The following is a 27252-nucleotide window of genomic DNA, read 5'->3' on the forward strand; positions in this document are numbered from 1 at the left end:
TCAGAGGACAAGAGCTACATAACCACCACTGAACCTTCAGAGGAAGACCAGACCCTTCTACAGGATTACTGCTTCAACAGAACCATATCTATCACTTCAGGAGGACTGCAGCCACCATTTAATGGGACTGCTACTGCCACCCTGCCTGCTTGACTTGTCTGCGCGAACTGCTGAGCAAACTGCCGTACCACACCCCTATTTGCCCGCTCCTGTTCGCCACACTCCCTAGAGCCTTCTTTTAATCTCACCTCCAATGGCTGGAGGAAGCACCTCCCTGCACCTGAATGGCCGACAAGAGGTCTTGCCAGCCAGACCCCAGCCCTACAGTACCCAAGCAAGGCAGACCCAGAGATCATAGCCAGGTTCAAACAAGAGCTCAGATTATTAGGGAAGTTTGTGGTGATGAGGCCCTTAGGGTCTTGAGCATGGGGTCATGTACTAGTTTGAAAACAACCCAGTGGGAGACTCCAAGTCAGAACTACAATTTAATAGGAAAATTAAAATAAAGGCAGAAAACACTGGCTTAAACTGACAGAGTCAGGATACAACCTGACACCCTGTCAGTCAGGGTGGCAGTAGCAGTCCCATTAAATGGTGTTGGGGTTTGGTTGGTTGGTTTTGGGATTTTTTTCAGCAATGGTCTCCAAATGATCAAAAGCTATAGCTAGTAAAAGTGTACCAACCCCAACAGAAGCCCCCAAGAAGGACACATCTGTCCAGACCACTTCCAGTAAGGAGTGTTTTAGCCTGTCAGTAGTACCAGGGGACAGTGGAAAAGATGCCTGCATGCGGTGCGAACAGGTGAATGATCTCTGTCTGGTGACTGAGCTTAAGGAGGAAGTAGAAAGACTAAGGAGTATTAGGGAAAGTGAAAGGGAAATAGACTGGTGGAGTTTCACCCTTCCATCCCTGAGAGAAGCCCACTAGGGGTCAGAGGACTCCCATGCCTCCTACCATCAGGCAGAAGGAGGAGACCTAGGAGATGAAGGAGAGTGGAAATGAGTCCCTACTTGGGGAGTTAATAAAAATTCCTCCTGACCCCCATCACATACCCAGGTGCCCCTTCAGAACAGGGATGAGGCCCTGGATGAGGAAGGTCAGCCAGATGGCATCGAAGAAAATAATCTGCCCAGAGAGCCTCCCAATTACACTTCATCAGTCAGATGGATCACTACCTCTAGCAATAAAAAGAAAAGAAGGGTAGTTGTAGTAGGTGACTCCCTTCTGAGGGGAACCGAGGGCCCCTATGTCGACCGGACCCATCCCACAGGTAGGTCTGCTGCCTCCCTGGGGCCTGGGTACAGGATATTACCAGGGGACTCCCTGGTCTGATTCAGCCCTCTGATTATTACCCATTGTTGATACTCCAGACTGGCAGTGATGAGATTGAAAAGAAGAGCACCAGGGCAATTAAAAGGAACTTCAGGGCTCTGGTTCTACTGGTTGATGGGGCAGGAGCACAGGTGGTGTTCTGCTCAGTCCCTTCAGTGGCAGTGATGATGCCTTAATAGGCATGGAGAAAGGAACAGGAGAACCCGCATTATCAACAAGTGGCTTAATGGCTGGTGCCATCGGCAGAATTTTGGGTTCTTTGATCAGGGGGCAACTTTTATGGCATCTGGCAGGCTGAAGCCAGATGGGCTCCATCTGTCTAACAAGGGCAGAAGGATTCTAGCCCATGAATTGGCAGGACTCATTGAGAGGGCATTAAACCAGGTTTGAAGGGGGAAGGGGATGCAACCAGGCTCTCCAAAAACAAGCACAAGGGTGGTGAGCCAGAGTCAGGGGTGAAGTCAGCAGCCCAGCTGAAGTGCATGTACACTAATGCATTCGGCATGGATAACAAACAAGAGGAGATGGAAGCCACAGTACAGAAAGAAAGCTACGACATAGTCGTCATTACAGAAATGTGGTGGGATGACTCGCATAACTGGAGCACTGCAACAGATGGCTACAAGCTCTTCAGAAGAGACAGGAGAGGGAGAAGAGGTGGAGGGGGGGCTCTTTATATTAGGGAGGCTCTCTATGTCATGGAAATTGAGACTAATGATGATAAAGTCGAGTGCCTATGTGTAAGAATCAGGGGGAAGGCCAACAAGGCTGACATGCTGGTGGGAATCTGTTATCAACCACCCAACCAGGATGAAGAGGTAGATCACTTATTCTAAAAGCAGCTGGAGGATGCTTCAAGATCACCAGCCCTTGTTCTTGTAGGTGACTTTAACCTGCCAGACATCTCCTGAGAACTCAACACAACAGAGAAGAGGCAGTCTAGGAGGTTCTTAGAGTGTATGGAAGTCAAGTTCTTGTCACAGCTGGTGAGCAAGCCTACCAGGGGAAGGACTACGCTAGACCTGCTGTTTGCAAACAGAGTTGGGCTGGTGGGAGATGTGGTGGTTGGAGGACATCCGCGGCATAGTGATCGTGAAATTATAGCGTTCTTGATATTTGGTGAAATGAGGAGGGGCATCAATAAAACTTCTACACTGGACTTCCGGAGGGCAGACTTTGGCCTATTCAAGAGACTTATTCAGAGAGTTCCTTGGGAAGCAGCCCTTAAAAACAAGGGAGTCCAGGAAAGGTTGAACGTGCTTCAAAACAGAGATCTTGAGGGCACAGGAGCAGGCTGTCCCTGTGTGCCAAAAGATGAGTCGACGAGGAAAACAACCAGCCTGGATGGACAAGGAGCTTTTGAAGGAACTAAGGAAAAAAAAGAGGGTGCATCACCTTTGGAAGGAGGGTCAGGTATCTCAGGAAATGCTTAAGGGGGTTGCTAGGTCATGTAGGAAAAAAATTAGAGGGGCAAAAGCTCAGTTAGAACACAATCTGTCCACTTCTGTAAAGGACAATAAAAAATATTTTTATAAATACATTAATGGCAAAAGGAAGGGCAAGGACAACCTCCATTCTCGATTAGATGCGGGAGGAAATTTAGTAACTAAAGATGAAGAAAAGACAGAGGTACTTAACACCTTCTTTGCCTCAGTTTTCAACAGAAAGACAGATTGTCCTCAGGACAACTGTCCTCCTGGGCTGGTAGATAGTGTCAGGGAGCAGAATAGCTCTCCTGTTATCCAGGAGGAAGCAGTCAGAGACCTGCTGAGCCACTTAGATGCTCACAAATCTATGGGACCAGATGGGATTCATCCTAGGGTGATGAGGGAGCTGGCAGATGAGCTTGAGAAGCTGCTCTCCATCATTTACCAACAGTCCTGGCTCACTGGAGGGTTCCAGATGACTGGAAGCTGGCCAATGTGATGCCCATCCACAGGAAGGGCCGGAAGGAGGATCCGGGTAACTACAGGCCTGTCAGCCTGACCTCGGTGCCCAGCAAGATTATGGAACAGATCATCTTGAGTGGCATCACACAGCACCTACAGGATGGCTGAGGGATAAGACCCAGCCAACACGGGTTTATGAGGGGCAGGTCATGTTCGGCCAATCTGATCTCCTTTAATGACCAGGTGACCCACCTGGTGGATGCAGGAAGGGCTGTGGATGTTGTCTACCTGGACTTCAGCAAGGCCTTTGACACTGTCTTCCACAGCATACTCCTGGAAAAGCTGGCAGCCCACAGCTTGGACAGGAGCACTCTTTTCTGGGTTAAGAACTGGCTGGATGGCTTGGCCCAGAGAGTGGTGGTGAACAGTGCTGCATCCAATTGGTGGCCAGTCACTACTGGTGTCCCTCAGGGATGTGTGCTGGGGCTAGTTTTGTTTAATATCTTCATTGATGATCTGGACGAGGGGGTTGAGTCCACCATCATCAAATTTGCAGATGACACTAAGCTGGGAGCGTGTGTCAATCTCTTGGAGGGTAGGAGGGCTCTGCAAAGGGACCTGGACAGGCTGGATAGGTGGGCCAAGTCCAACAACATGAGATTTAGCAAGTCCAAGTGTCGAGTCCTGCACTTTGGTCACAACAATCCTCTGCAGCACTACAGGCTGGGGACAGTGTGGCTGGACAGTGGCCAGGCAGAAAGGGACCTGGGGGCACTGATGGACAGCAGGCTGGACATGAGCCAGCAGTGTGCCCAGGTGGCCAAGAAGGCCAATAGCATCCTGGCCTGCATCAGGAATAGTGTAGCCATCAGGACCAGGGAAATGATTGTTCTCCTGTACTCAGCACCGGTGAGGCCGCACCTCGAGTGCTGTGTCCAGTTCTGGGCCCCTCAATTTTAGGAAGGACGTTGAGATGCTCGAACGTGCCCAGAGGAGGGCAACAAGGCTGGTGCAGGGCTTGGAACACAAGTCCTATGAGGACCGGCTGAGGGAGCTGGGGTTGTTCAGCCTGGAAAAAAGGAGGCTCAGGGGAGACCTTATCACTCTCTACAACTCCCTGAAAGGTGGTTGTAGGCAGGTGGGGGTCAGTCTCTTCTCCCAGGCAACCACTGACAGAACAAGAGGACACAGTCTTAAGCTTCCCCAGAGGAAGTTTAGCTTAAATGTCAGAAAAATATTCTTCACTGAAAGAGTGATTGGGCACTGGAATGGTCTGCCCATGGAGGTGGTGGAGTCACCATCCCTGGATGTGTTTTAAAAAAGACTGGATGTGGCACTCAGTGCCATGGTTTAGTTGATGAGGAGGTGTTCGGTTAGGTTATAGGTTGATCTTTTTGATCTCAGAGGTCTTTTCCAACCTAGTTCTTTCTGTGATTCTGTGATTCCTAGCTGTTATTTGTGCACAAGTTCCCCATTCCTGTAGGAAGCAGCTTGCCCTAACTAGTCCCTAACATATAAATGGATTAATTTTTCCCACACCTCTCCCTACAGGGGCAAATAACTGAGTAATCAATTAAAGTTATGTCTCCCATAAAATCCTCACGGGCAAACTAATGCGGTAGGAATGAGCTAAGTGTGCAGAAAAATGAGTGAACTGCCAGACTCAAAGGGTTGTTATCAGCAGCATGAAATCCAGATGGAGGCCAGTAATGAGTGGTGAACCCCAGGGGTTCATATTGTTGTTCTTACTTCAGCTGCAGGAAGCATCATACTTAGAGACTGATCATACTGGTTGACTTCAATCACTCTGACATCTGCTGGAAAAGCAGTTCAGCAAGCTGTAAGCAGTCTAGTTGACTCTTGGTGTGTGTCAAGTATAATTCCTTAATCCAGATGATAGACAGCCTGACCAGAGGAGAAGCGTTACTGTACCCGTTGCTCACCAAGAGATTAACTAATTAGAGAGGCCAAGCATGGTGGCAGCCTGGGCTGCAGTGATTATGCCATGGGTAGAATTCATAATCTTGAGGAATAAGGGCCAGATGAAGAGTAGAGTTAAGACCCTGAATTTTAGGGGAGCAAACTTTCAGTTGCTTAGGGAATTAGTGGATGTGGCCTCCTGAGAAACTGCCCTCATGGACAAAGGAGCCTAACAGAGCTGACAGATCTTTTAAGGACAGTTTTCTTAGAGCACAAAAACTGTCGATTCCCATGTGTAAGAAATCAGGCAAGGACGACAAAACACCAGCATGTCTGAATAAGGACCTCCTGGTCAAACCAAAGTGTAAGAAGGAAATCCATAGGCAGTGGAACCAGGGACATGTATCCTGGAAAGAAAATAGGGATGCTGCCCAGATGTGTAAGCATGGGACCAGGAAAGCTAAGGTGCAGTTGAATCTGCATTTTGGAAAGGTATGTGAAGAATAATAAGAAGGGCTTTTACAGGTAAGTTGGCCAGAAACGGCAGATTAAAGAAAATGTACCTCTGAAAATAAATAAGACAGGAGAACTGGTGAGAACCATCATGGAGAAGGCTGATGTACTCAACAATTTCTTTGCCTCAGTTTTCAATAGTAATCTCTCTTCCGACATCTCTCAAGTCCCAGCACCTCAAGGCAGGGACTGAGGGAATGAAGTTCCTCCCTTCTTAGGAGAAAATCAGGTTCAAGACCACCTGAGAAACCTGAACATACATGAGTCCATGGGACCCAATGAGATGAGTGCCAGGGTCCTGCGGGAATTGGCTGATGTAATCGCTAAGTCACTCTCCATCATATTTGAAAAGTCATAGCAGTGAGATAAAGTCCTCAGTGACTGTAAAAAGTGACTAGGAAAAAGGGCTTGAAAAATCTAGTGGCCTTATATGAGGGAGTGACTGCACAAGTGGACAAGGAAAGAGCCATGGATGTCATCTAACTGGATTTCTATAAGGCCTTTGATACAGTCACCCACAACATTCATGCCTCTAAATTGGAGAGATATGGGTTTGATAGACGGACTGTCAGATGGATAAGGAATTGACTAAATGGCATTATCCAAAGAGTTTCTGTCAATGGAAAAATTCCAAGTGAAAACCCTCAAGGGTCCGTACTGGGACCTATACTATTTAATATCATCATCAATTACATAGTGGGATTGAGTGCACCCTCAGCAAGTTTACAGGCTACACCAAGCTGTTTTGTGCAGTTGATTCACTAGAGGGAAGGGATGCCATCTAGAGGGACCTTGACAGGCTTGAGGAATGGGCCCATGTGACCCTCATGAAGTTCAACAAGGCCAAGTGCAGGGCCCTGCATCTGGGTTGGGGCAATCAATCACCAATATCAATACAAAATGAGTCACAAGAACCCCATGCTACACTACAGGCTTGAGGAAGAGAGGCTGAAAAGCTGCCTGGTGGGAAAGGACCTGGGAGTACTGGTCAACAGCTGGCTGAACATGACCCAGCAGTGTGCCCAGGCGGCCAAGAAGGCAAATGGCATCCTGGCCTGTATCAGCAATAATGTGGTCAGTAGGACATGGGGAGTGATTGTCCCCCTGTGCTCAGCACTGGTGAGGCTGCACCCAAAACATTGTGTTTAGTTTTTGGCCCCTGTAGCGGGTTGAGTTCGAAACCAGGCAGAAACACCAATTAAATGTAGTGGTTTTGGTTCAAAATATTCATTACTTACTTGTTTTCCTTCTGTGAGATAAGAATTAGGAGAAAAGCAAAGCAGGCACAAACCTTAAACAGTTGCAGTACAATGAAAGAGTTTTATTACTAATAGAATTAAAAGTAAAGAGACAATAACAAAACAAAATTAAAGCAAATCCCCCCCCCCCCCCTCCAGCCAGCACTTCTCTCCTTTTACCTAGCTCACACAAGGGATAACAGAACATGGGATGTTAGTCAGTGTTCCAGTTCTTGAAAAGTCTCTCTCTTATGCTTAAGGGAAAAAAGGGTTTTTCCTTCAGTTGCACGTGGTTCCCAAACTGCCACCAACAGCAGATCCGCCCGGAAACAAACAATCTGCTGTGTGTAGAACATCTCTCCCATGAAAAATCTCACAGTTCTTTCACACTGCAAAACATGGGCCATCACATGGGGTTATTCATCTTTTTAAGGATAAGTTCTTTTGGCCTGCACACAAAGGCTCTTCTTCGCCACAAGTCTCTAACAGCCTCTTACTACTATAAAGCCTGGCATCGGCATTCTTCACAATCTTCACAGGCACACGAAGATACTCCATCCCCCCATGTTCTTCAAATGGATTAAAGAGACAAACAGTTTGTGGTGTTACAGTTTCTTACCACGGCATGCAAGAAGGTTTCTTTTAAGCTGCGCGCCAGAATCGCGGCACCGCCCTCTTTTCTCCCGTCGCTATTTCCAGCTCCGTCCCATGTGACTCACTTCTCTTTCTCTCTGACTCTGACGCCGCCATGCTGAAGAGTGTTTTTGTTCGGGCTTTACGATGGGGAAAGCCTCGCTCCCTCTGTGCTGCTGGCTGCGTGGTGTCCTCTTCAGTTCAGCACGAAGTGTGCTGGCTGCAGACAGGAGGCTCTGCCGGCTCCTGTTGACTCCGCCGGCTCCACATGGAGAGGAGAGGGACCCGCCGGTCCCCAGAAGCCGCGCTGGATGGGTTTAGCTGTGAGCAGTCCATGGCTGGTTTTAGCTGCCTGCGGCTCTGAGGCAGTCCCCCCCAGCCACCCAGGGTCCGTGCTGCGGTGTTGGGAAAGGGGGAAAGGGGCAGTGGCCCCGGCCCGGCCCGGCCCAGCGGGGCCGGGAGGCTCCGGAGCCCCCACCTCCCAGCAGGCGAGCTCCGACCAAAAGGGGAAGTCCCGCCTTTCTGTGCGGTTTAAATATGTAAATTGTGAGAAGCGTAATTGGTCTTAAAGACTGTCCATCAACTCAGGGTCAACCCAATACAGCCCCTCACGACAGGAAAGACATTGACATGATGGAGCGTGTCCAGAGAAGGGCAGCACAGCTGGTGAAAGGTCTGGAATACAAGTTTTATGAGGAGTGACTGAGGGAACAGGGATTGTTTAGTCTGGAGAAAGGGAGACTCAGGGAGGACCTTATCACTCTCTACAACTACCTGAAAGGAGGTTGTTGTGAGGTGGGTGCTGGTTTCTTCTCCCAGGTAACAAGTGACAGGAGGAGAGGAAATGGCCTCAAGTTGCACCAGGGGAGGTTTAGATTAGATATTTAGAAAAATTTCTTCATTGAAAGTGTTGCCAAGCAATGGAACAAGCTGCCCAGGGAAGTGGTTGAGTCACCATCCCTGGAAGTGTTCAAAAAACGTGTGGATATGGCACTTGAGGACATTGTTTAGTGGGGAAAATGGTGGTGGTGCTAAGGTGACAGTTGGACTTGATGATCTTGGAGGTCTTTTTCAACCTTAATGATTCTATGATTCTAAAATGGGGGCCAAATGGATTGAGACAAGCTCTGCAGAGGACTTGGAGGTACTGGTGAACAAAGAATTGGACATCAGCCGGCAATACACACTTTCAGCCCAGAAAGCCAATCATATCCTGGCCTGAATCAAAAGAAGGATTATTGAGGGAGGTGATCCTCCCCCTCCACTCCACTCTTGTGAGATTTTACCTGGAATACTATGTCCAGCTCTGGGGTCCTCAGTACAAGAAAGACACCTACCTGTTTGTTAGAGTGGGTTCAGAGGAGGGCCATGAAATTGATCATAGGGCTGGAACACCGCTCCTCTGAAGAAAGGCTGAGAGTTATTCAGCCTGCAGAAGAGAAGGCTCCAGGGACACCTTATGGCAGCCTTCCAAGACATAAAGAGAATTTGTAAGAAAGACTGAGAAAACATTTTGCCAGGGCCTCTTGTGACAGGTTAAGGAGCAACAGTTTTAAACTGAAGGAAGGTAGATTTCAATTGGATATAAGGAAGAAATTATTTACGTGAGGCTGGTGAGACACTGGAACCCCTGGGATGCCCCATCCCTGGAAGTGATCAAGGTTTGTTTGGACAGGGCTTTAATCAACCCGATGTAGTTAAAATGTCCATGCCTATGACATGGGACTTGGACTAGATGATCTTTGAAGGTCCCTTCTAACCCAAAGCATTCTATGATTCTATGATTCTATACTGGGGCCAATACTGTTTAACATATTCCTTACTGACTTGAGCAATGGGACAAAGTGCACCCTCAGCAAGTTTCCAGATGATACAAAACCATAAGGAGTGGTTGATACATCTGATGGTTTTGCTGTCTATTGGGAGGGATGGGTTAAAAGCAGACGACTGGTAAGGAAAATTGAAAATATGTTCAAGTGCCCTTGCAATGGGAATAACCCTTGATAAGCCAGTGTGAACAGCAGGCTGGTGATCCTCTGGCATCAAGTTTAATGGTGACTGTGTCTCCATTTGGGTACCTCTGCCTGGGTGTTACTTATTTTTCGTATTTTAGTCACTGGGTTGTGGTTGTCCTGACTGTCTGCCTGTGCTGACTCACAAATTTGGCATAGTTGGGAAGGAGTTGGGAACAACAATACCCCGGCTAGCAAAAAAGTCAGGGATGGGGAGGTCCTGATGGTGACTCCCCTCATTCTGCCATAGCCCAGTACTGAGTGCTGGGCCCCCTAGCTGCTTTCCTAGCTACAATGGCTCTGCCAGAAGCATGGCCTGAAATAGATCATGGGGTGGTGGTTACCCCCAGACACTTGAGACAGCTGTGCATGGATTCCCATGGAAAGCAGCATTGAAGTCTTCTCACAAGTTAGTGGGAGATTGGGATGTCTATTAGCTACTGGTCGTAGAGCTCTCAATCATGAAGTTATAGCACTGCAGAGCAAAGTGAGAGTTGAAAAAGGAAGTCGGGACTTTGCAAGATGCAGAGACAGTCACACAAGAAGTAATTACTATTCAAGCAGAGTGGTTCTATGAACAGCAATGCACTGTAGAACAGCTGGTGGTGTGTATTGCTAAGAAACAAAGGCAAAGATATGGGAAAAGTAAGGTTTCAATTTTCCAAGTTCATGCTCTTACTATGAAATCTTCATGTGGTCCCAAGGAATGGGATGGAAATATCTGGAGTGGATCCTTAAACTCAGAGATTGAGTTTGAGCCAGACTTATCACATAAGAAGGTGGTAGAAGCATGACCCGTCATACAAGTGGAAGGGCAGAGGGATCTGCTGGACAGAGGGGTACAGATCACACACACTTATACTCTGAAAGAGTTAAGGGAATTTTTAGAGCTCTATTGGCAGAAGAGCAGGGAAGGAATACTGGCATGGATTTTGCTAGCTTGGGATAGTGGCACTGCATCTGTCCATTTATTAATGGGTGAAAAAATCTATTAAGGCACATAGCCAGACACAGATACAACGGGGATATGCTCAATCACAAAATATCAGGGGTCCTTGTCAGGGACTGAAATGATTCATGCCTTAAACATTGTTATAAAAGAGTTTTGCCCATTATAAGAAAAACTGTATAAAGAAGGTACAACCAAAGAAGCCTCCCTGAAGATACCTGACTGGAACTTTGGACTGTAAGTTAAGCCACCTAGATAAGAGAAAGGGGATGCTATTGTTCAATGGTATCAGGCCTAGGGAAAAACGAACAAGGCTAAGGGAAAGGAATGCATCCACAAGAGAGCCAAATGCAGCAGAGATTCTTCCCTGGCTGGGTTTGGGGTGGAGGAGACCACAGCCCACAGAAGCCAGGTTTACTCCCGCTGAAGTGAGGGGGGTAAAGAGGTTTCGGGTGTGTGGCGTAACCTCTGGTCAGAGGCAGTGAGCACCCATCCTCCCTTACACAACTGGCCTAGCTGTGGAACCCCCAACCCCACAGGCCACATCCACGGGACATTCAAGTGAGAGGCAGTTGAGGGGGTGCCATAATCCATGAAAGGCCCCCCAAAGAGCTCCCCAGAAGCTTTGCACCACAGGATTGCACATGATGCAACAGATCCAGAGTCTGCTGCAAGATACTGCCTCCCCCCTGGGGAACGTACCTGGACATTGCCACCTGGACTGAGTGTATATTAACCCATTGGATTCTATGCTTTTTGGGGGGACCTTCACCACCAAGAAGACCAGCTGGAGAGGATCAATGGAACATCATTGGGATCCACGGAGTGGTGATATTTTCCTTATTATGTCTCTGTCACTTTCTTTCTGTTGCCCCCACCTACTTTCTATTTCTTTCTCTTCTTTAGTCTCTCTTTTCTCTCTCTCTCTCTCATATTTACTATCAAATAAAAGCCATACTATTGACATTGGCACATGGTCTCATTTGCACCCTAATTCGGGCAGAGGCATTTCTAAGAACTTTAATAACCGGATCATGACAGTCCTGAGGGGCAGGATGTTGCTGCACCCACGCTATATCAGCATATGCAGGTACTGCCAAATTGCTGTCATCCCTTGGAAACTGGTGTACAATAGAAGGAGGTATTAGTTTCCTGTGGCAGATGGGGATGGCTCATGTGCTAATGAGAGGATCTAGTCTGGACAGGGCAGCAATAACGAAAAGTATCAAAATGCAGCCTTTGAGGGGGGCACCTGTTTTGCTGAAACCTTTGATTATAGCAGCAGTCACAAGTGTTACTGGTAATATAGGTACCCTAGCAAACGACTTGAGGGAAATTTGGGCTCTAATTTTGGAACCAGCTGTGCAGGTGGTGAATAAAAATAAGCCAGCAAAACAGAAAAGTTACCTCACAGGTGATGAGGAAACAAATGTAGAATGATGTTGTGCAAGCTGGTATCCCACGATCAGAAATAAATGGGACACAACATCAGAAATGTTTTATTGTTGGCAAAAGTTAGTGCCTATGCAAAATTTTTTTCCCCCTCCACCCCGCCTGCCACCTCACCTGGAGAATGCCAAAACAGCAGAAATGGACTAGAAAGAAAGTTGTTTGGCAATGGAACAAGCAACAACAAGAAGCCTCCAATACCTGCCAAAATGTTTTGATTGAGCATGTCCAATTATACACTCCCAGGCAAGGAAATTCTTTTGAATTAGAAGTAACAATTCTACATGCTGTAGTCTCGTGGGGATTGTGGCAGATGACTGGAATGAAAAGTTGAAAAAATCTGTAGGATTTTGGTCCAAGGCATGACAAGGCTCTGCTATACATTATACTCCAATGGAAAAAGGAATTCAAGCTGGAGTTTGGTCCTTGCAAGAAACTGAAAGAATCACAGGCCAAAATAGCATGACTGTACACCTCCAGTACAAAATACAGTGAGGACTGAAATTCTTCCAGATAGTGTCTCTCCCAAAATATTAGTCACAGGGGAAATGGAATTGCTTACACCCATGGATTGTGTGGTGGAACAGCAACCTATTAATTTAGATGAGAATGTTCATATAACACCCCTGACAATGCAGTATGGTTCTGTACTCCATCTTCTCCTCTTATTCTACATTGTCTGTTAGTATCATGAGCTCTTGTATTTCAGGTGTCTCTGATGATTACTCATGCCTTATCTAGGGGGATAGCACTGGAACTATGTTACTGGTGTCACAAATCCAACATCGATTGAAGTTTGATCTAAAAAAGCGCAAGCCACATCTCTTCAATCAGTGTGGGCAATAACCCCTCCTCAGGCTACTAAGGTTGGAGCAATATTAGCTGAAGGAGCTGGAGTAACAGCGTATTTATTATTGGAAAGAGATGACACTCCTATTTTCTTTCCTTGTTGTGGTTTGTAGGCTTGTATTATGAGCAAATGCCTTGGATACATTTCTGCTAGATCAATATGTAAATATTTGTGTGTGGTTGGTTTTTACTGTAACGAACTTCTTATTCTTTCTAAGTAGGAAATAGCACCTGGTGATGCCTTAGGTTTTAACTTTCATATTTTTCAAATCCTGTACTGACTAGTGTATAACTCTGAAGTTTCTTGTAGCCTATTAATTTCTGCTCTCTCATGCTAGGTAGACATAACAAAGCCTCTCCAGGCCTGCTCTTCAAGGACACCCAGACCATCCTAGGCCCAAAAGTATAAACCAAAAGCTTCTGAAGGGGGGGCAAGCTTGGGGAAATTGCATCATTAACTGAAGCTTTAATTGGAGAATTTATGCTGATATGCAAATGGACCAAACTTATAAAAGTGTGAAGAACTCGTGACCTGTGGTCCATCTTGGGGTCCATCTTGGCAATAGCCTCTGGGTCCCTAGGGTGTACCTTTGAAGGCCTTTCAAATAAATACCTACCTTTATTCCCTTACTCCTGTCTAGTCTCTGTTTTTAGGTGGCCTCTCAAGGCATCACTGGCATGTGCCCTCACACATGGTTTAAATGGGGCATCCAAGGCAATTGTTACCTTAAATTTGGAAGTAACTGCTGTACAGCAAGGAGCCTTACAATATTGATTACTGATGAACTACCTCCATCTTCAACATCATAAACACTGTTCCAAGTTAGAGGGCATGTGCTGCTTCAACATGACTGCTGAATCAGCTGGCATGGGGGAAAATATTCAACATCTTCATGACTTAATACATCCAGTAACATGACATATCAGTGGTGCCTGGCTAATTGAGTGGTTTAATTCCCTAACAAAAGGGGTGGGACACGTAACTCAGAATTATCTGTTTATATGTGGGGTTTTTTTATTATATGCTTTTTTTAAGTGCCTCTGTAAATTACCCTATCCCATATTTCTAGCCCCAGTGGCATTCATCTCTTGAGAAAGGGGGTGGAATTTTGGGAGGAATGGGTTAAAAGCAGAAGACTGGTGAGGAGGATTGAAAATATACTCAAGTGACCTTGCAGCTGGGAATAACCCTTGATAAGCCAGTGGGAACAACAGGCTGGTATTCTCCAGCATGGACCGAGATTAACAGTGACTGTGTCTCCGCTTCTGTGCCTCTGTCCAGGTATTGCATTGGAGATCTCTCAGTTAACAAGATAACAGAAATAAATTTATTCTTTGTGTTTTAGCCATGGGTTTGTGGTTGTTCTGGCTGCCTACCTGTGCTGCTTTCACACTGTCACTTAGAAGGGCTTTGATAGACTGCAGAAATGGGCTGACAGGAACCTCATGAATTTAAGCAAAGGAAAATGCAGGGTCCTACACCTGGGGACGAATAATCCCAGGCACCAGTACAGGCTGGGGGCTGACTGACTGGAAAACAGCTTTGCAGAAAAGGACCTGGGAGTTCTGTTGGACATCAAGTTGATCATGAACCAGCAATGCACCTTTGCAGCAAACAAGGCAAACAGTATCCTAGAAAAAGTGTTGTAAGCAGGTTTAGGGTGGTTATTGCTGATCTCTGCTCAGTACTGGTGAGAGACCTCATCTGGAGTCCTGGGTCCCCAGCACAAGAAGGACATGTACATACTGGAGGGAGTCCAGCAAAGGGTTCATTAAGGTATTGGAGTGTCTGGCATTTGATAAGAGGCTCAGAGAGCTGGGATTGTTTAACCTGGAGAATAGAAGGCTCAGGTGGGATCTTATCAATGTGTACAAATACCTGATGGGAGGCAGCAAAGAAGGTGGAGCCAGACTCTTTTAAATGGTAGTCGGTGAAGGGATCAGTTGGCACAAATCCACAATTTGAAATACAAGAAATTGCATTTAAACATTTAAAAAAGTTTTTACTGTAAGAGTGACAGAGCACAGGCTCAGGTTGCCTACAGAGGTTGTGGAGTCTCCATATGTGAAGGTGATAAATACTTGCTTGGACATCATACTGGGCAACCTCATCTAGTTGACCTTGTTTTGAGTTCTAGTTATTTTCCAACCTCAACTATTCCTTGATTGTATAGGTTTGCCAAGAGTGGGGACAGAGAAATTCCCTGAAAGATCTACATCCAGAGGCTATTTAGTCTAGTTTCCCTTCCTTCCTACTCAGAGAAAGACCAAATGTAATGATATCCATAAAAAGTAAGGGAGGTGGTGTGGCTTACATGTTATTTTACCTTGTGTTTATTAGATCTACTTATATACTTATACTAACATTATTGTTTTATGCTTTTATTTTTGCAGGTCAACAGACAACTGCAACTCCATCAACAAGCGAGGGCTGAAAGTTATAGTGTAACAAGGTAAATTCTGAGGCAAGACCAAGGAGTAAGATATGCAGCCTGCCAGAAGAATCTAATTCAGTAGCAGACTTGAGCTATAGTGAGTGGTATACATCAGTGCCTATCAGACTCAAGGAGGTTTCCTGAAATTGCAGGAATTCTTAACTTGGCTCCATACCCTATAGTAATGTTTTTAGAAATTGTGTTAATCATAGACATTTAGCAAATCATGTACTGACTATACAGTGCCACGAAGAACTGCCAGACCTTTACAGATTATCATGAGGCAAGACCTGATAGGAAGAAGTGAATTCCTCCAAGAAGAGTCTCTTTTCAGTCCTGATTAGGAGCCTTGAGCCATAGAAGTGTGTCCAGCATCCTTGTTGGAGTCATTGAGCAATAACCTGTGATTCATGGATTACCAAAGTTGAGGGATAGAACTGACCTTGCAGGCCAGAAAACATGGCATTGTTTTTGCTAACAAGGCCACAAATTCAATATAAGCCTTTTGCTTGTGTGGAGATTTATTATTTTCTGTTTAACTGGAGTAGCCGGTAATTCTTACAATAATATTTTGCATTGCTGAATAGCTAATCCATGACTTAACCCATCTTTGTCTTGCTTAGCTTGGTCTAACTATTTAATGTCATAATATCAGTTTAAGACACTTGAATTAGACTCCTTTTAGAGCTCTAACACATTTAAGTGTTACAACTCGAGATTTGGGTCCATCCAGTCTGGGGGATCACAGTTAAAACTTTGAAAAAATGCTCTAAAGTTATAACTACCTTATAAAATTGGTAGTTTTATTTCTTTACAGGATAATACTCAAAGAAACAATTTGAGTAGAAGCAAGCAGACCTAGTGACAGAACTGTTGATTTTGGTAATGGTCTTTTAAGCAAATGTGTAAGTATAAAAGGAGAGGTATCAAAGAAGAAAGGAAAGAGAAAGAAAGGTTTGAAAGAGAGGGAAAAAAATACTAACAGTACTTAAAGGTTGAGAGAATTGAGTTACACATGTGTATATATTGAGGTCTGAAAGAGGATAATATATAATAAATAGGGAAATATTATGGTTGAACCAGAATAGAAGTAGCACTGAAATGAGATACTTATCTATGCCAGGTATTGGAGGTTACTTATATCTAATAATCACAATTTAATCACTAAACCCAGCATTTCTGTAAGAGCAAAAAAAGGAAAGAGAATGGTAGAAGTCTATACATGAATGTGATGACTGATTATGTGCACAACTCTGTGTAATTTTTCCTCTGCTATCTCTTCCTCTCCCCTTCCCTAACTATTTTGTTGCCTGTGTTTTCAGGATCCAAAGCCCAGCTCTGATGCTATAGAGCTGCCTAACCTTGGGACACATATCTGAGAAAATCACTACAACCTGCAAGAAGATAAGGGGAAAAAGTAGGGTGAGGCTAGCTGAGAAATTTGAGTCATGTCAAGTCACTAATATCAACAGTGAAAGCTAGATGAAACTGGTTTGATTGGTACAAATACATACAGGAAAACTAGGGGATCAGGCCCATTCAGCATGGATTTATCAAAGGCAGATTCTGCATGACCAACCTTATCTCCTATGACAAGGTGACCCACCTAGTGGATGACAGAAAGGCTGTGGATGTTGTCTACCTGGACTTTAATAAAGCCTTTGATGCTGTTTCCCATAACATTGTCCTGGAGAAACTGGCTTCTCATGGCTTGGATGGGCGTATGCTTCAGTGGGTAAAAACTGGCTGGATGGCTGGGCCCAAAGAATGGTGGTGAATGGAGTTAAATCCAGTTGGTGGCCAGTCACAAGTGGTGTTCCCCAGGGCTCAGTATTGGGGCCAGTTCCTTTCAATATCTTTATCAACGATCTGGACAAGGGGATGAAGTGCACCCTCAGTAAGTTTGCAGATGACACCAAGTTAGGGGAGAGTGTTGGAAAGCTCTACAGAGAGATTTGGACAGGCTGGATCAATGGGCCAATTGTATGAGATTCTACAGGGCCAAGTGCTGTGTCCTGTATTTGATGATCTTAAAGGATCTTTTACAACCTAAATGAATCTATGATTCTATCTACCTAGAAGCCACTGGTATGTCAGTATGACACTCTGCTTTGCAGTATACTGCTGGGGTTGGTCGCCCTGCTGTTTCTCCAAGTGGATAACTATGACCGTGTGTGTGAAGGAATAAATGAATATTTGAATATGAAATTTGTTGATGATATAAAACTGAGTGGGGAAGTGGACACTTGGGAAGGGAGGACCACCCTGCAGGAAGACCTGGATAGGCTGGAACAGTGGGCTAACAAGAACCTTGTGAAGTTCAGCAAAGACAAATGTAAGATCTTACACCTGGGAAAACATAATCCAGGAGTGCAGTACAGGCTGGGATCTACCCAACCTGAGAGCAGCTCTGTGGAAAGGGACCAGTATTTAAAGGGTCCTTACAAAGAAGATGGAGACTCCCTTTTTACAAGGAGTCACAGGAAGTATATGAGGGGTAATGGGAACAAGTTACTCTTGGGGAGATTACAATTGGATACAAGAGGAAAAATTTTCACAATGAGAACAATCAGCCATTGGAATAATCTCCCCAGGGAAGTGGTGGATTCCCCAACGTTGGACACTTAAGATTCAGTTGGACAGGGTGCTGTATGATACTGCATTCCCTATCGTCTGCTTTATGCCCAGACATGAGTCCTGTATCCTTAAGCTAGGTCCAGGAAAGGAAGGGGAAGCCAGTGGAATTCTTTCAGTGGCCTGTGTTCAAAACACAGAAAACTCCCTCGGTTTTTCCCCAGCTCTCAGCTTTTATTTCTCAGGAGAGAGACGGAGAGTAAAAATTCTTTGCTTTTTAGCTAGCTTCTTGTTTGTTAGCTGAGGCAAGAAGTTTTTCCTGGGACTGTGGCTTCTTCTTCTTCTGGAACTGTTCAGCTTTGCTCTGGTCCGAAACACCAGAACATTGCCAGGAGCCCCACGCCATGGCCTGGAGTGGAGGCCCTGGGGCACCGCACCCTGGCTCCAGAGGACCTTGGGAGAAGCCAAGCAGGACTCTAAAAAATCCACTATCTTTCTCCACAATGAGAAGGTTTATTATCTAACATTATTCATTTTTCTTTTCCTTGTGCCTGTGTGCACCCTGCTTGTTAAATAAGCAGGGTTTTTTTCACTTTCCTCCAAGAAATTCCATTCGAAGCTATGGGGGAGGGGCTGCCAAAACCTGCCTTCCATTAGAGGACACGTTCATCTCAGGACGTTTCCTCCTAATTTGTCTCAAACCGAGATGGCTACCTTGCCTAGATTGTGCTTTTGCCCATAACGTTTGGACCAGATGATCCTTGAGGTCCCTTCCAACCTGGTATTCTATGATTCTATGATTTATAAAAGCTGTTATTAATGAATAATGGTTGTGATCTTTGTCTCCTAGAACTCAATCCCCCATCAGGGTAAATGGAATTTACAACAACATCACTTTCTTTTGTTCATTCTAAACCTCATAACTATGAGTTTCCCTTGATACCCTTCATCTCTCTCACCAAATAAGACAGTTTAGAATTGCTGCCTTTTCCATGCCACTCATGATTGTACAAATCTTCATGATACAGGTAAAAATAGTGGATTTATACAGAGGCACAACAGTACTCTTGTTTAGCCATCTATCCTTTTCCTAATAATTTGTAGCATTTCATTTGGGTTTTTCTTGGACCATCACTGAGTCGAAATCATTGTGTCTAACCCCAAAATCTGATTTCTATTTGATGGCAGTCAACTCAGAGTCCACCCATTTTATATATAAAGTTCAGATACATGTTTTCCCTAGCATGCATCTCTACATTTATCCATATTGAACTTTAGGTGCCATTTTATCACCTGGTCATCCAGTACTGTAAAGACCTCCTGCAACATTTCATCACCACCATTTATTTTTACCGTCTTGAATAACTATTGGTGACAGTGTCACCTCACTATTTAACCTCTTTTCCAGGTCATTCACGAATGTCATAACTGACCATAATCTCCTACCTTCTATTTCCCAATCTGAAATTAATTATTTCTTCATAGATAAAAGTTGCCTACCTATTCTCATTCATCCATTCTATTTATGCATCCAAAGGTATTACATCTTTCTACCACAGTATTATCATGCTAGCATGTGCTGTGTTGCATGTCCATTATGAACACTAACCCCTCTTCAAAGTTATCATTCCCAAACTGAACACATCCTGATTCTCTGAATGTGACTTGAGTCTTAGATGTTCAACTTGACATTTCATGATACTTACAGCCATTTTATTTGGGTGGCCATAAATAACCAGTGATAATTTATGCTCAATATGAATACCCCATCATTTACTATTCAACTCTAAGTGTTGTTGTGTGGAATTTTGGTTTGGTTTTGTTTAAAGAAACTAAGATAAGTAACCCAGAGACACACTCAGCTGCTTTGCCCAACCTTGTTTATGTCTACTAAATATTGCTACAAGTATCTTGAACTGAAGTGGGGACCAAAGTTAATTCATCTGCCTCCTTTAATGAGTGTATTCAGCCTCTCTCTTCCAAACTACAAAATATGAATGTAATGAATATTTGTCTCTTCTGCACTGAAACCAGTTTCACAATCTACATAGAGTAACATTAGTTGTATCTGACTGACATGGCTGAGAAAAATGTCCCTCTCAATAGCTTCAGCCTCCTTTATCTTATACATTTTTAATTACTATCAAAATTATATCTGCCATCAACTTCCCATTTTTCTCAGTGCATATTTTACATTTTTCCCCATTATTCTCTTTTGAATTCAAAAAACTATCAAATTTTTAAAGATAGTTTATTAGACATTTAAAAATATATATTCTAACCATTTTGAAGTTACTGCAGTATAGGCCTGCATGACATATGATTTATGAATTTTATTCTTTAGTCAGCTAATGATCTACAAGAATTATGAAAATTTTGATGAAAAGCAGTTGTCATACCTTAAATCTCCATCTAGTAACAACTACAAACTTGAGTGTGTGGTCCTTGCCAAGAATCTCTTCATTGCACAATATATCCAGCTGATGTAAAAAGAAGAAATAATTAATTGACTGAGACACAGAACATGGATTTGAAACAATATACTTCAGATAAGACCCAATAAAAAGATCAAAGATCTAATGCTTAGCATCCTAGATAATCTTTAAGGTCCCTTCAAACCCAAGCCATTCTATGATTATATGATTCCTTTAAATTACAAATGTTATTATTGTTATTATTATTATCACTAGTATTATTAGAATTCTTATTATATTTTATGTTGTTTCGGTTATTAACTGTTATCTCAACCCATGAGGTTTATGTTTTCTTTCCAATTCTCCTCCCCAATGGAGAGGGGAAGTAGGGGAGTGAGTGAGCAGCAGCATGGTACTTAATTGCTGGCTGGGGTTAAACCACGACACCAGCAAGTAACTTTCTACTTCAAAAATACATTTTTAAAGGCTATCCCCCACTTATACATCAGTGTTTAGGGCTTTTTTCCCCCTACACTTTATAGTTGGTTTTAGCTTTCTATGTCAGTTTTGAAAGATCTTGATATTGGAAACAGCAACTGTATGGACTCAGAAGAAAATGTGAGATCATATGACCAGCTATCAGCTGAATTGCAATAGATGAATATGCACATGATCTTAGCCTATTTGACTGCAAGGCTGCATGTACTGAAAGGGTAAGTCATCATGAAAAGTGACATATGCTAATGGTACTTTAGCACAACCTGAGAAAGCTAAGAATGTGCATGCAGTCCACTAACATGGCTTAGCTGGCAGACAATAACTCAATCTAGGATTTGTCTATAGCATTCAACCAAGTGCTAACATCCTTAGGGCCTTTCTCCTCAAAACATATTTTTCACTGGACATACCAGTACATTGTTTCCCCAAAAATGCCATATTCCCTTAAAGGGGGAGGGAGGACACCTGAAACACAAATACTGTTGAATGAACATTCTTACATTTCAATATGAACCAAGTAAGTTGTAAAAACAGAGGCTGGTGCCATGGACTAATGAGTTTAAACACAAACTCAACTGAAGGGCCTGTGTAGCCCTTCAGAAGAAGCTTGACAGGTTGCAGAGACAGGCAGAGAAAAACTGTCTGAAATTCAACAAAGGGCAAATGCAGGGTCCTGCACCTGGCGAAGAATAACCCCATGCACTAGTACAGGCTGGGGCTGACCTGCTGGAAAGCAGCTCTGCGGAGAAGAACCTGGGGATCCTGGTGGACAACAAACTGTCCATGAGCCAGCAGCGTGCCCTTGTGGCCAAGAAGGCCAATGGTATCCTGGGGTGCATTAAGAAGAGCATTGTCAGCAGGTCAGGGGGGTGATTCTTCCCCTCTGCTCAGCCCCGATGAGGCCTCAACTGGAGTGCTGTGTCCAGTTCTGAGCTCCTCAGTACAAGAGAGACATGGAGCTCCTGGAGCAGGTCCAGCAGAGGCTGACAAAGTTGCTTTGATTTGGAGCATCTCTTAGGAGGAAAGGCTGAGGGAGTTGGGCCTGTTCAGCCTTAAGAAGAGATGACTGAGAGGGACCTCATCAATGTCTATAAATATCTGAAGGGAGGGTGCCAAGAAGATGAAGCCAGGCTCTTCTTGGTGGTGCCAAGCAATAGGACAAGAGGCATTGGGAAGAAACTGATGCACAGGAAGTTCCACCTGAACATGAGGAAAAACTTCTTTACTGTGCAGGTGATGGGGCACTGGAACAGATTGCCCAGGTTGTGGAGTGTCCCTCACTGGAGATATTCAAGAACCATCTGGATGTAATTCTGTGCAATGTGCTCTAGGATGACCCTGCTTGAGCAGGGAGGTTGGACCAGATGACCCACTGTGATCCCTTCCAACCTGACACATTCTGTGATTCTGTGAAAAGTCAACCATAGGTGACATAGAGCTGGATCTACTACTCACCAAACAGGAAGAACTTTTTGGGGATGTGATAATCGATGGCAGCCTTGGTTGCAGCAACCATGAAATAATGAAGTTCAAGATCCTTGAGGGAGCAGGGAAATCAAGTAGCAGAGTACAGACCATGGACTTCAGTAGAGCAGAAAATTTGCTTTTTTTTCAGGAAGCTGGTAAGTGGAACCCCATGAGAGATATCTCTGAAGGGCAAATGAGCTCAAGAGATGACAAGTCTTTAAGGACAATATCCTTTAAGCATGAGAATAGTCCAGCCAAATACTCAGAAAAAATGAGTGCATGTATTAGGAGAGCTTCTTGGCTAAACAGGGAGCTCATGAGAAAAAGGACATATACAGGAGGTAGAAGTGGGGGCAGGCTACAGTGAAGAAATACAGAAACATTGCTTGGGTATACAGGGATGGTTTGTGGAAAGCCAAAGCTCAGCTGGAGCTGAAACTGGCAAGGGACATCAACAGGAAATTGTACTGCTACATTATTGACCCACTGCAATCCAGAAGGAAATAATTAGCAACATGCTGAGCCATTTAGATACTCATAAGTCTATGGGACCAGATGGGATTCACCCAAGGATACTGAGGAAGCTGGTGGAAGAGCTCACCAAGCCACTCTCCATCATTTATCATCAGTCCTGGCTAACCAAGGGGGTCCCAGACTGGAGGTTGACCAATGTGATGCCCATCCACAAGAAGGGCCAGAAGGAAGATCTGGGGAAGTACAGGCCTGTCAGGCTGACCTTGGTGCCCAGCAAGACTATAGAGCAGATCATCTTGAGCACGATCACATGGCACATAGAGGACAACCAAGGGATCAGGTCCAGTCAGCATGGGTTTAGGAAAGGCAAGTCCTGCCTGACCAACTGTTGGGGTTTTAGTTTAGTCTTAGTTTTTTTCCTGTTAAAGGAATTTTCTCCCATATGCATGTTGCTAGGGGACAAATAGCTGTACTTAAGAAAGACAAAAAGGAGGGTGGGGCGGGCCTGGCTACTCCTTTGTTTACACCTGGATGTGGGGTCAGTTCGCTCTCAGCGTCGGGAGAGAGAAGCTGCAGAGAAAGGAGCTGCTGCTTCTTTTTTTTCCGGCCGTTTTTCTTTCTGCTGGAAACAACGCCGGGACCCCAAAAGCCGCTTTCCCTGCCCTGCTGGAGGCCAGGCTGTGGCCGCCCTGCCCCGCTGCTGCTTCGAGCTTTCACTGCGTTGTAGCCGTGCTCTCCCTGCCTGCGTGGACCTCCGGGGGGTTCCCCTTTTGGATACATCTCGTCTGCCACCCGGGATTTGTGTTTGTGCCTGCTGCTCCAGCCTGCCGCTCTAGCCTGCCGTTCCAGCCTGCTGTTCCCGAGAGTCCGGGATCGGCTGCCCAGGGGTTTGTAAAGCCTTTGTTCCATCCTTCCCCGGGATCCCCGGGGCACCAGTGCCGCGTGCTCCCCGAGCTCGCTCCGTAGCGCCCCCTGCAGCCGCGGGGGAACCATCGCACCTGCCCTCCTCACTGGGAGCCGCCAGCGCCCCTGCCGGCTGCGAGCGGAACTTCACCCGAGGGGAAATAGCCTGACAGCCGAGAAGGCTGGGACTGGGTTTGTGTTTGCTGTTACTGCCATAGTTGTTGTTGTTTTGTTTGACTGGTTATATACATATATATATATATATATAGTAAAGAACTGTTATTCCTATTTCCCACATCTTTGCCTAAAGGCCCTTGATTTCAAAAGATAATAACTCAGAGGGAAAAGGGGTTATATCTGCCACTTCAAGGGAGGCTTCTGCCTTCCTTAGCAGACACCTGTCTTTCAAAACCGAGACACCAACCTGATCTCCTTTTATGACCAGGTGACCCACCTAGTGGATGAGGGAAAGGCTGTGAATGTAGTCTATCTGGACTTCAACAGAGCCTTTGATACTGTCTCTCATGGCATTCTTCTGGGAAAAGCTGGCAGCCCATGGCTTGGACAGGTGCACTCTTTTCTGGGTTAAGAACTGGCTGGATGGCTGGGCCCAGAGAATGGTGGTGAATGGTGGCTCATCTGTTTGATGACTGGTCACTAGTGTTGTTCCCAAAGGCTCACTATATCTTTATCAATGATCTGGATAAGGGGATCGAGTGGATCCTCAATATGTTTGTGGACAACACTAAGTTGGGTGGGAGTGTTGATCTGCTGGAGGGTAGGAAGGCTCTCCAGAGGGATCTGGACAGGCTGAGGCCAATGGTATGAGGTTCCACAAGGCCAAGTGCCAGGTCCTACACTGCAGTCACAACCCCATGCAGTGCTACAGGCTGGGGGAAGAGTGATTGGAAAGCAGCGCAGCAGAAAAGGAGCTGGAGGTGCTGGTTGACAGTCAGCTGAACATGAGCCAGAGTGTGCCCAGGTGGCCAAGAAGGCCAATGGCATCCTGGTTTATATCAAAAATAGTGTGGCCAACAGTACTGTGTTCAGTTCTGGGTCCCTCAGTACAAGAAAGACATTGAGGTGCTGGAGTGTGTCCAGAGAAGGGCAACGAAGCTGGCGAAGGGTCTAGAGCACAAGTCCTGTGAAGAGTGGCTGAGGGAACTGGGGTTGTTTAGCCTGGAAAAAAGGAAGCTATGGGGAGACATTATCACTCTCTACCTGAAAGGAGGCTGCAGCAAGGTGGGGGTTGGCCTCTTCTGCCAGGAAACTAGTGACAGGACAAGACGACATAGTCTCAAGCTGCACCAGGGGAGGTTCAGGTTGGACATTAGAAGGAATTTCTTCACAGAAATGGTTGATAAACATTGGAATGGACTGCCCAGGGAGGTGGAGTCACCGTCCCTGGAGGTGTTCAAGAAAAGACTGGATGTGGCACTTAGTGCCATGGTCTAGTTGACAAGGTGGTGATCGGTCATAGGTTGGACTTGATGATCTTAGAGGCTTTTTCCAACCTAAATGATTCCGTGATTTGTTGCTAAGTTTAGCAAATTAGCATAATTGACAAGAATCCCCAATTAGAAGCACGGATGATGAGGTAATTCCCCTTCTTGGTTCGACCCTCTTCTGAAGCCCCTCTTTTGCTACTAGCTCTACTTTTTTAATGAGAAAATATCTTGGGAGGGTGGTTCGACCTTGGTTCTCAGAAGAAGCAAGATTAGGATAGGGTCTTAGGAATGTGTTTTGTCTTTCTGTCTAACAGGGTTGAAAAATACCAGCTAAGAATCTATATAGTTGTACAATAATAGGCTACAGAACTAAAAATATATCTGAAGAATATATAAAAGCAAAACTCAGTTTGGCATCATTTATCAATAAAAAATAAATAAGGTAAATGTGAGCCCACTGCTGCATGGGGTGTACACTTTAGTGGCAGTGCCTGCAGATAAGGTTGAGGTACTCAGTGCCTCAGTTTTCATCAATAAGGTTCTCCAGAGCATTTTGTGCCTAGAGACAGGGTTCAAGGAGGAGGCAAACTGCCAATAGCAGAGGAGAATTGAGTAAGGGATCTCAACCCGTGGAACCAGATGAGTTGCATTCAAGTGTGCCACAAGAGTTTGCTGATGTCCTTGTGAGCCCACACTATCATCCCTGAAAGGTTACAGAAATTAGGGAAGGTACCCAATGACTGGAGAAATGTTGTATTAAATCTTCAAAAAGGGCAAAAAGGACTATCTAGGGTACTAGAAGCCAGTCAGCCTCACTGTGGTGATTCCTGGGCAAGTCATGAAGCAGGTCCAGGAGGCCATTATGGACACATAAAGGCAAAGGTAAATCCATGATTCCCAATCCCCAAGGGAAAAAAAATCATGCTTGACCAATCTGATTGTTTTCTTTAATGAAATTACTAGATTCATGGATGAGGAAAGAACAGTGGATGTCATCAACCTTGACTTAAGCAAGGCTTTCAGCACCATCTTGCACACCATCCTTGTATCCAATTTGGGGCATTATGGTCTGGATGGGTGGGCTACCTGATGGGTGAAGACTTGTGGATACAAAAATGCTGCTAGCAAGAATTTTTCTTGCTACTTTCTAAGTCCATGGGATACTTTTCTCTCTCACAGAAGATATTCACAGAGTTTATAAACCATGAACACCTGTGACCTTGCCGAGCTTTGTTTATAGTACAGTAGGAAAATATTTTGACAGTGGATGTTTAGGATTTCTAGCCAATCCACCATCAGGATGGCTGATCCTTTGTCCAATTAGTCTATGAAGGAAAAGTATATAAAAGAGTTTGTAAAATAATTAAATAAATCAATCTTGCTGCACAATTCCTGCCTGCTGGATATCTCTCCTCCTCAATACGGCTGCGGGATGAGGTAATAAAAACTCAGGTGCATTGTCAGGCTCAAAGGGTAGAAGTTAATGGCCTCTACACAGAGGCCAGTGATGAGGATTATTGCAGGGGTCTATCTTGGGACCTGTGCTGTTGAATGTCTTTATCAGTGATCTGAAGGAGGACACAAAATCCATCTCATCAAGCTTGTGGATGACACCAAACTGGGGGAATGCAGATGACACACTTGGGGATGGGGCTGCCATTCAGACAGACTTATACCAGCTAGAAGCATGGGCTGACAAGAATCTCATGAAATTCAACCAGAATAACAGCAAAGTCATGAGATGTTACAAGTTGGGTAGCAGCTCTCCTGAAAAGAACCTGGAGGTGCTGGTGGAAAGCAAGTTGAACATGAATCAGCAGTGTGCTCTGGCAGTGATAAAGCCTAACAGGATACTGGGATATATCAACAAAAGCACAGCCAGTAAACAGAAGGAAGTCAATGGAACAATGTTCAAGTGGAAACCAGTGACAAGTAATGTCCCTCAGTGGTCTGTACTAGGACAAATGCTATCTAACTATCAGTACCATATCTTCATCAATGACACAGACAGTGGGATTGAGTGCGCCATCAGCAAGTTTGCAGACAACAAGCCATGTGGTGCAGTTCATTCACTAGAGGGGAGGGATGCCATCCAGAGGGACCTTGAAAGGCTTTAGCAGCGGGCCCCTGCAAATCTTATGAAGTTCAACAAGGCCAAGTGCAGGGTCCTGCATCTCATTTGGGGCAATCCCCAGTATTAGTACAGGCTGAGTGATGAACGTATTGAGAGCAGCCCTGTAGAGAAGGAGTTAGGG

At 45.0% G+C, this 27252-nt stretch overlaps 1 protein-coding gene across 1 annotated transcript in view; it reads right to left on the minus strand.

The window, feature by feature from the left end:
• Positions 1 to 27252, minus strand: part of LOC309584585 (polycomb group RING finger protein 3-like) — a gene marked incomplete at its 3' end in the record, with an annotated part of 221660 nt that overhangs the window by 11812 nt on the left and 182596 nt on the right. The window contains exon 8 of the mRNA XM_082300680.1: positions 20193 to 20273. Coding sequence (XP_082156806.1) covers positions 20193 to 20273 — 81 coding nt within the window. The remainder of the gene's footprint in view (positions 1 to 20192; positions 20274 to 27252) is intronic.

This window comes from Coloeus monedula, assembly GCF_965178545.1.
Source record: "Coloeus monedula genome assembly, chromosome: W".
Lineage (NCBI taxonomy): Eukaryota > Metazoa > Chordata > Aves > Passeriformes > Corvidae > Coloeus > Coloeus monedula.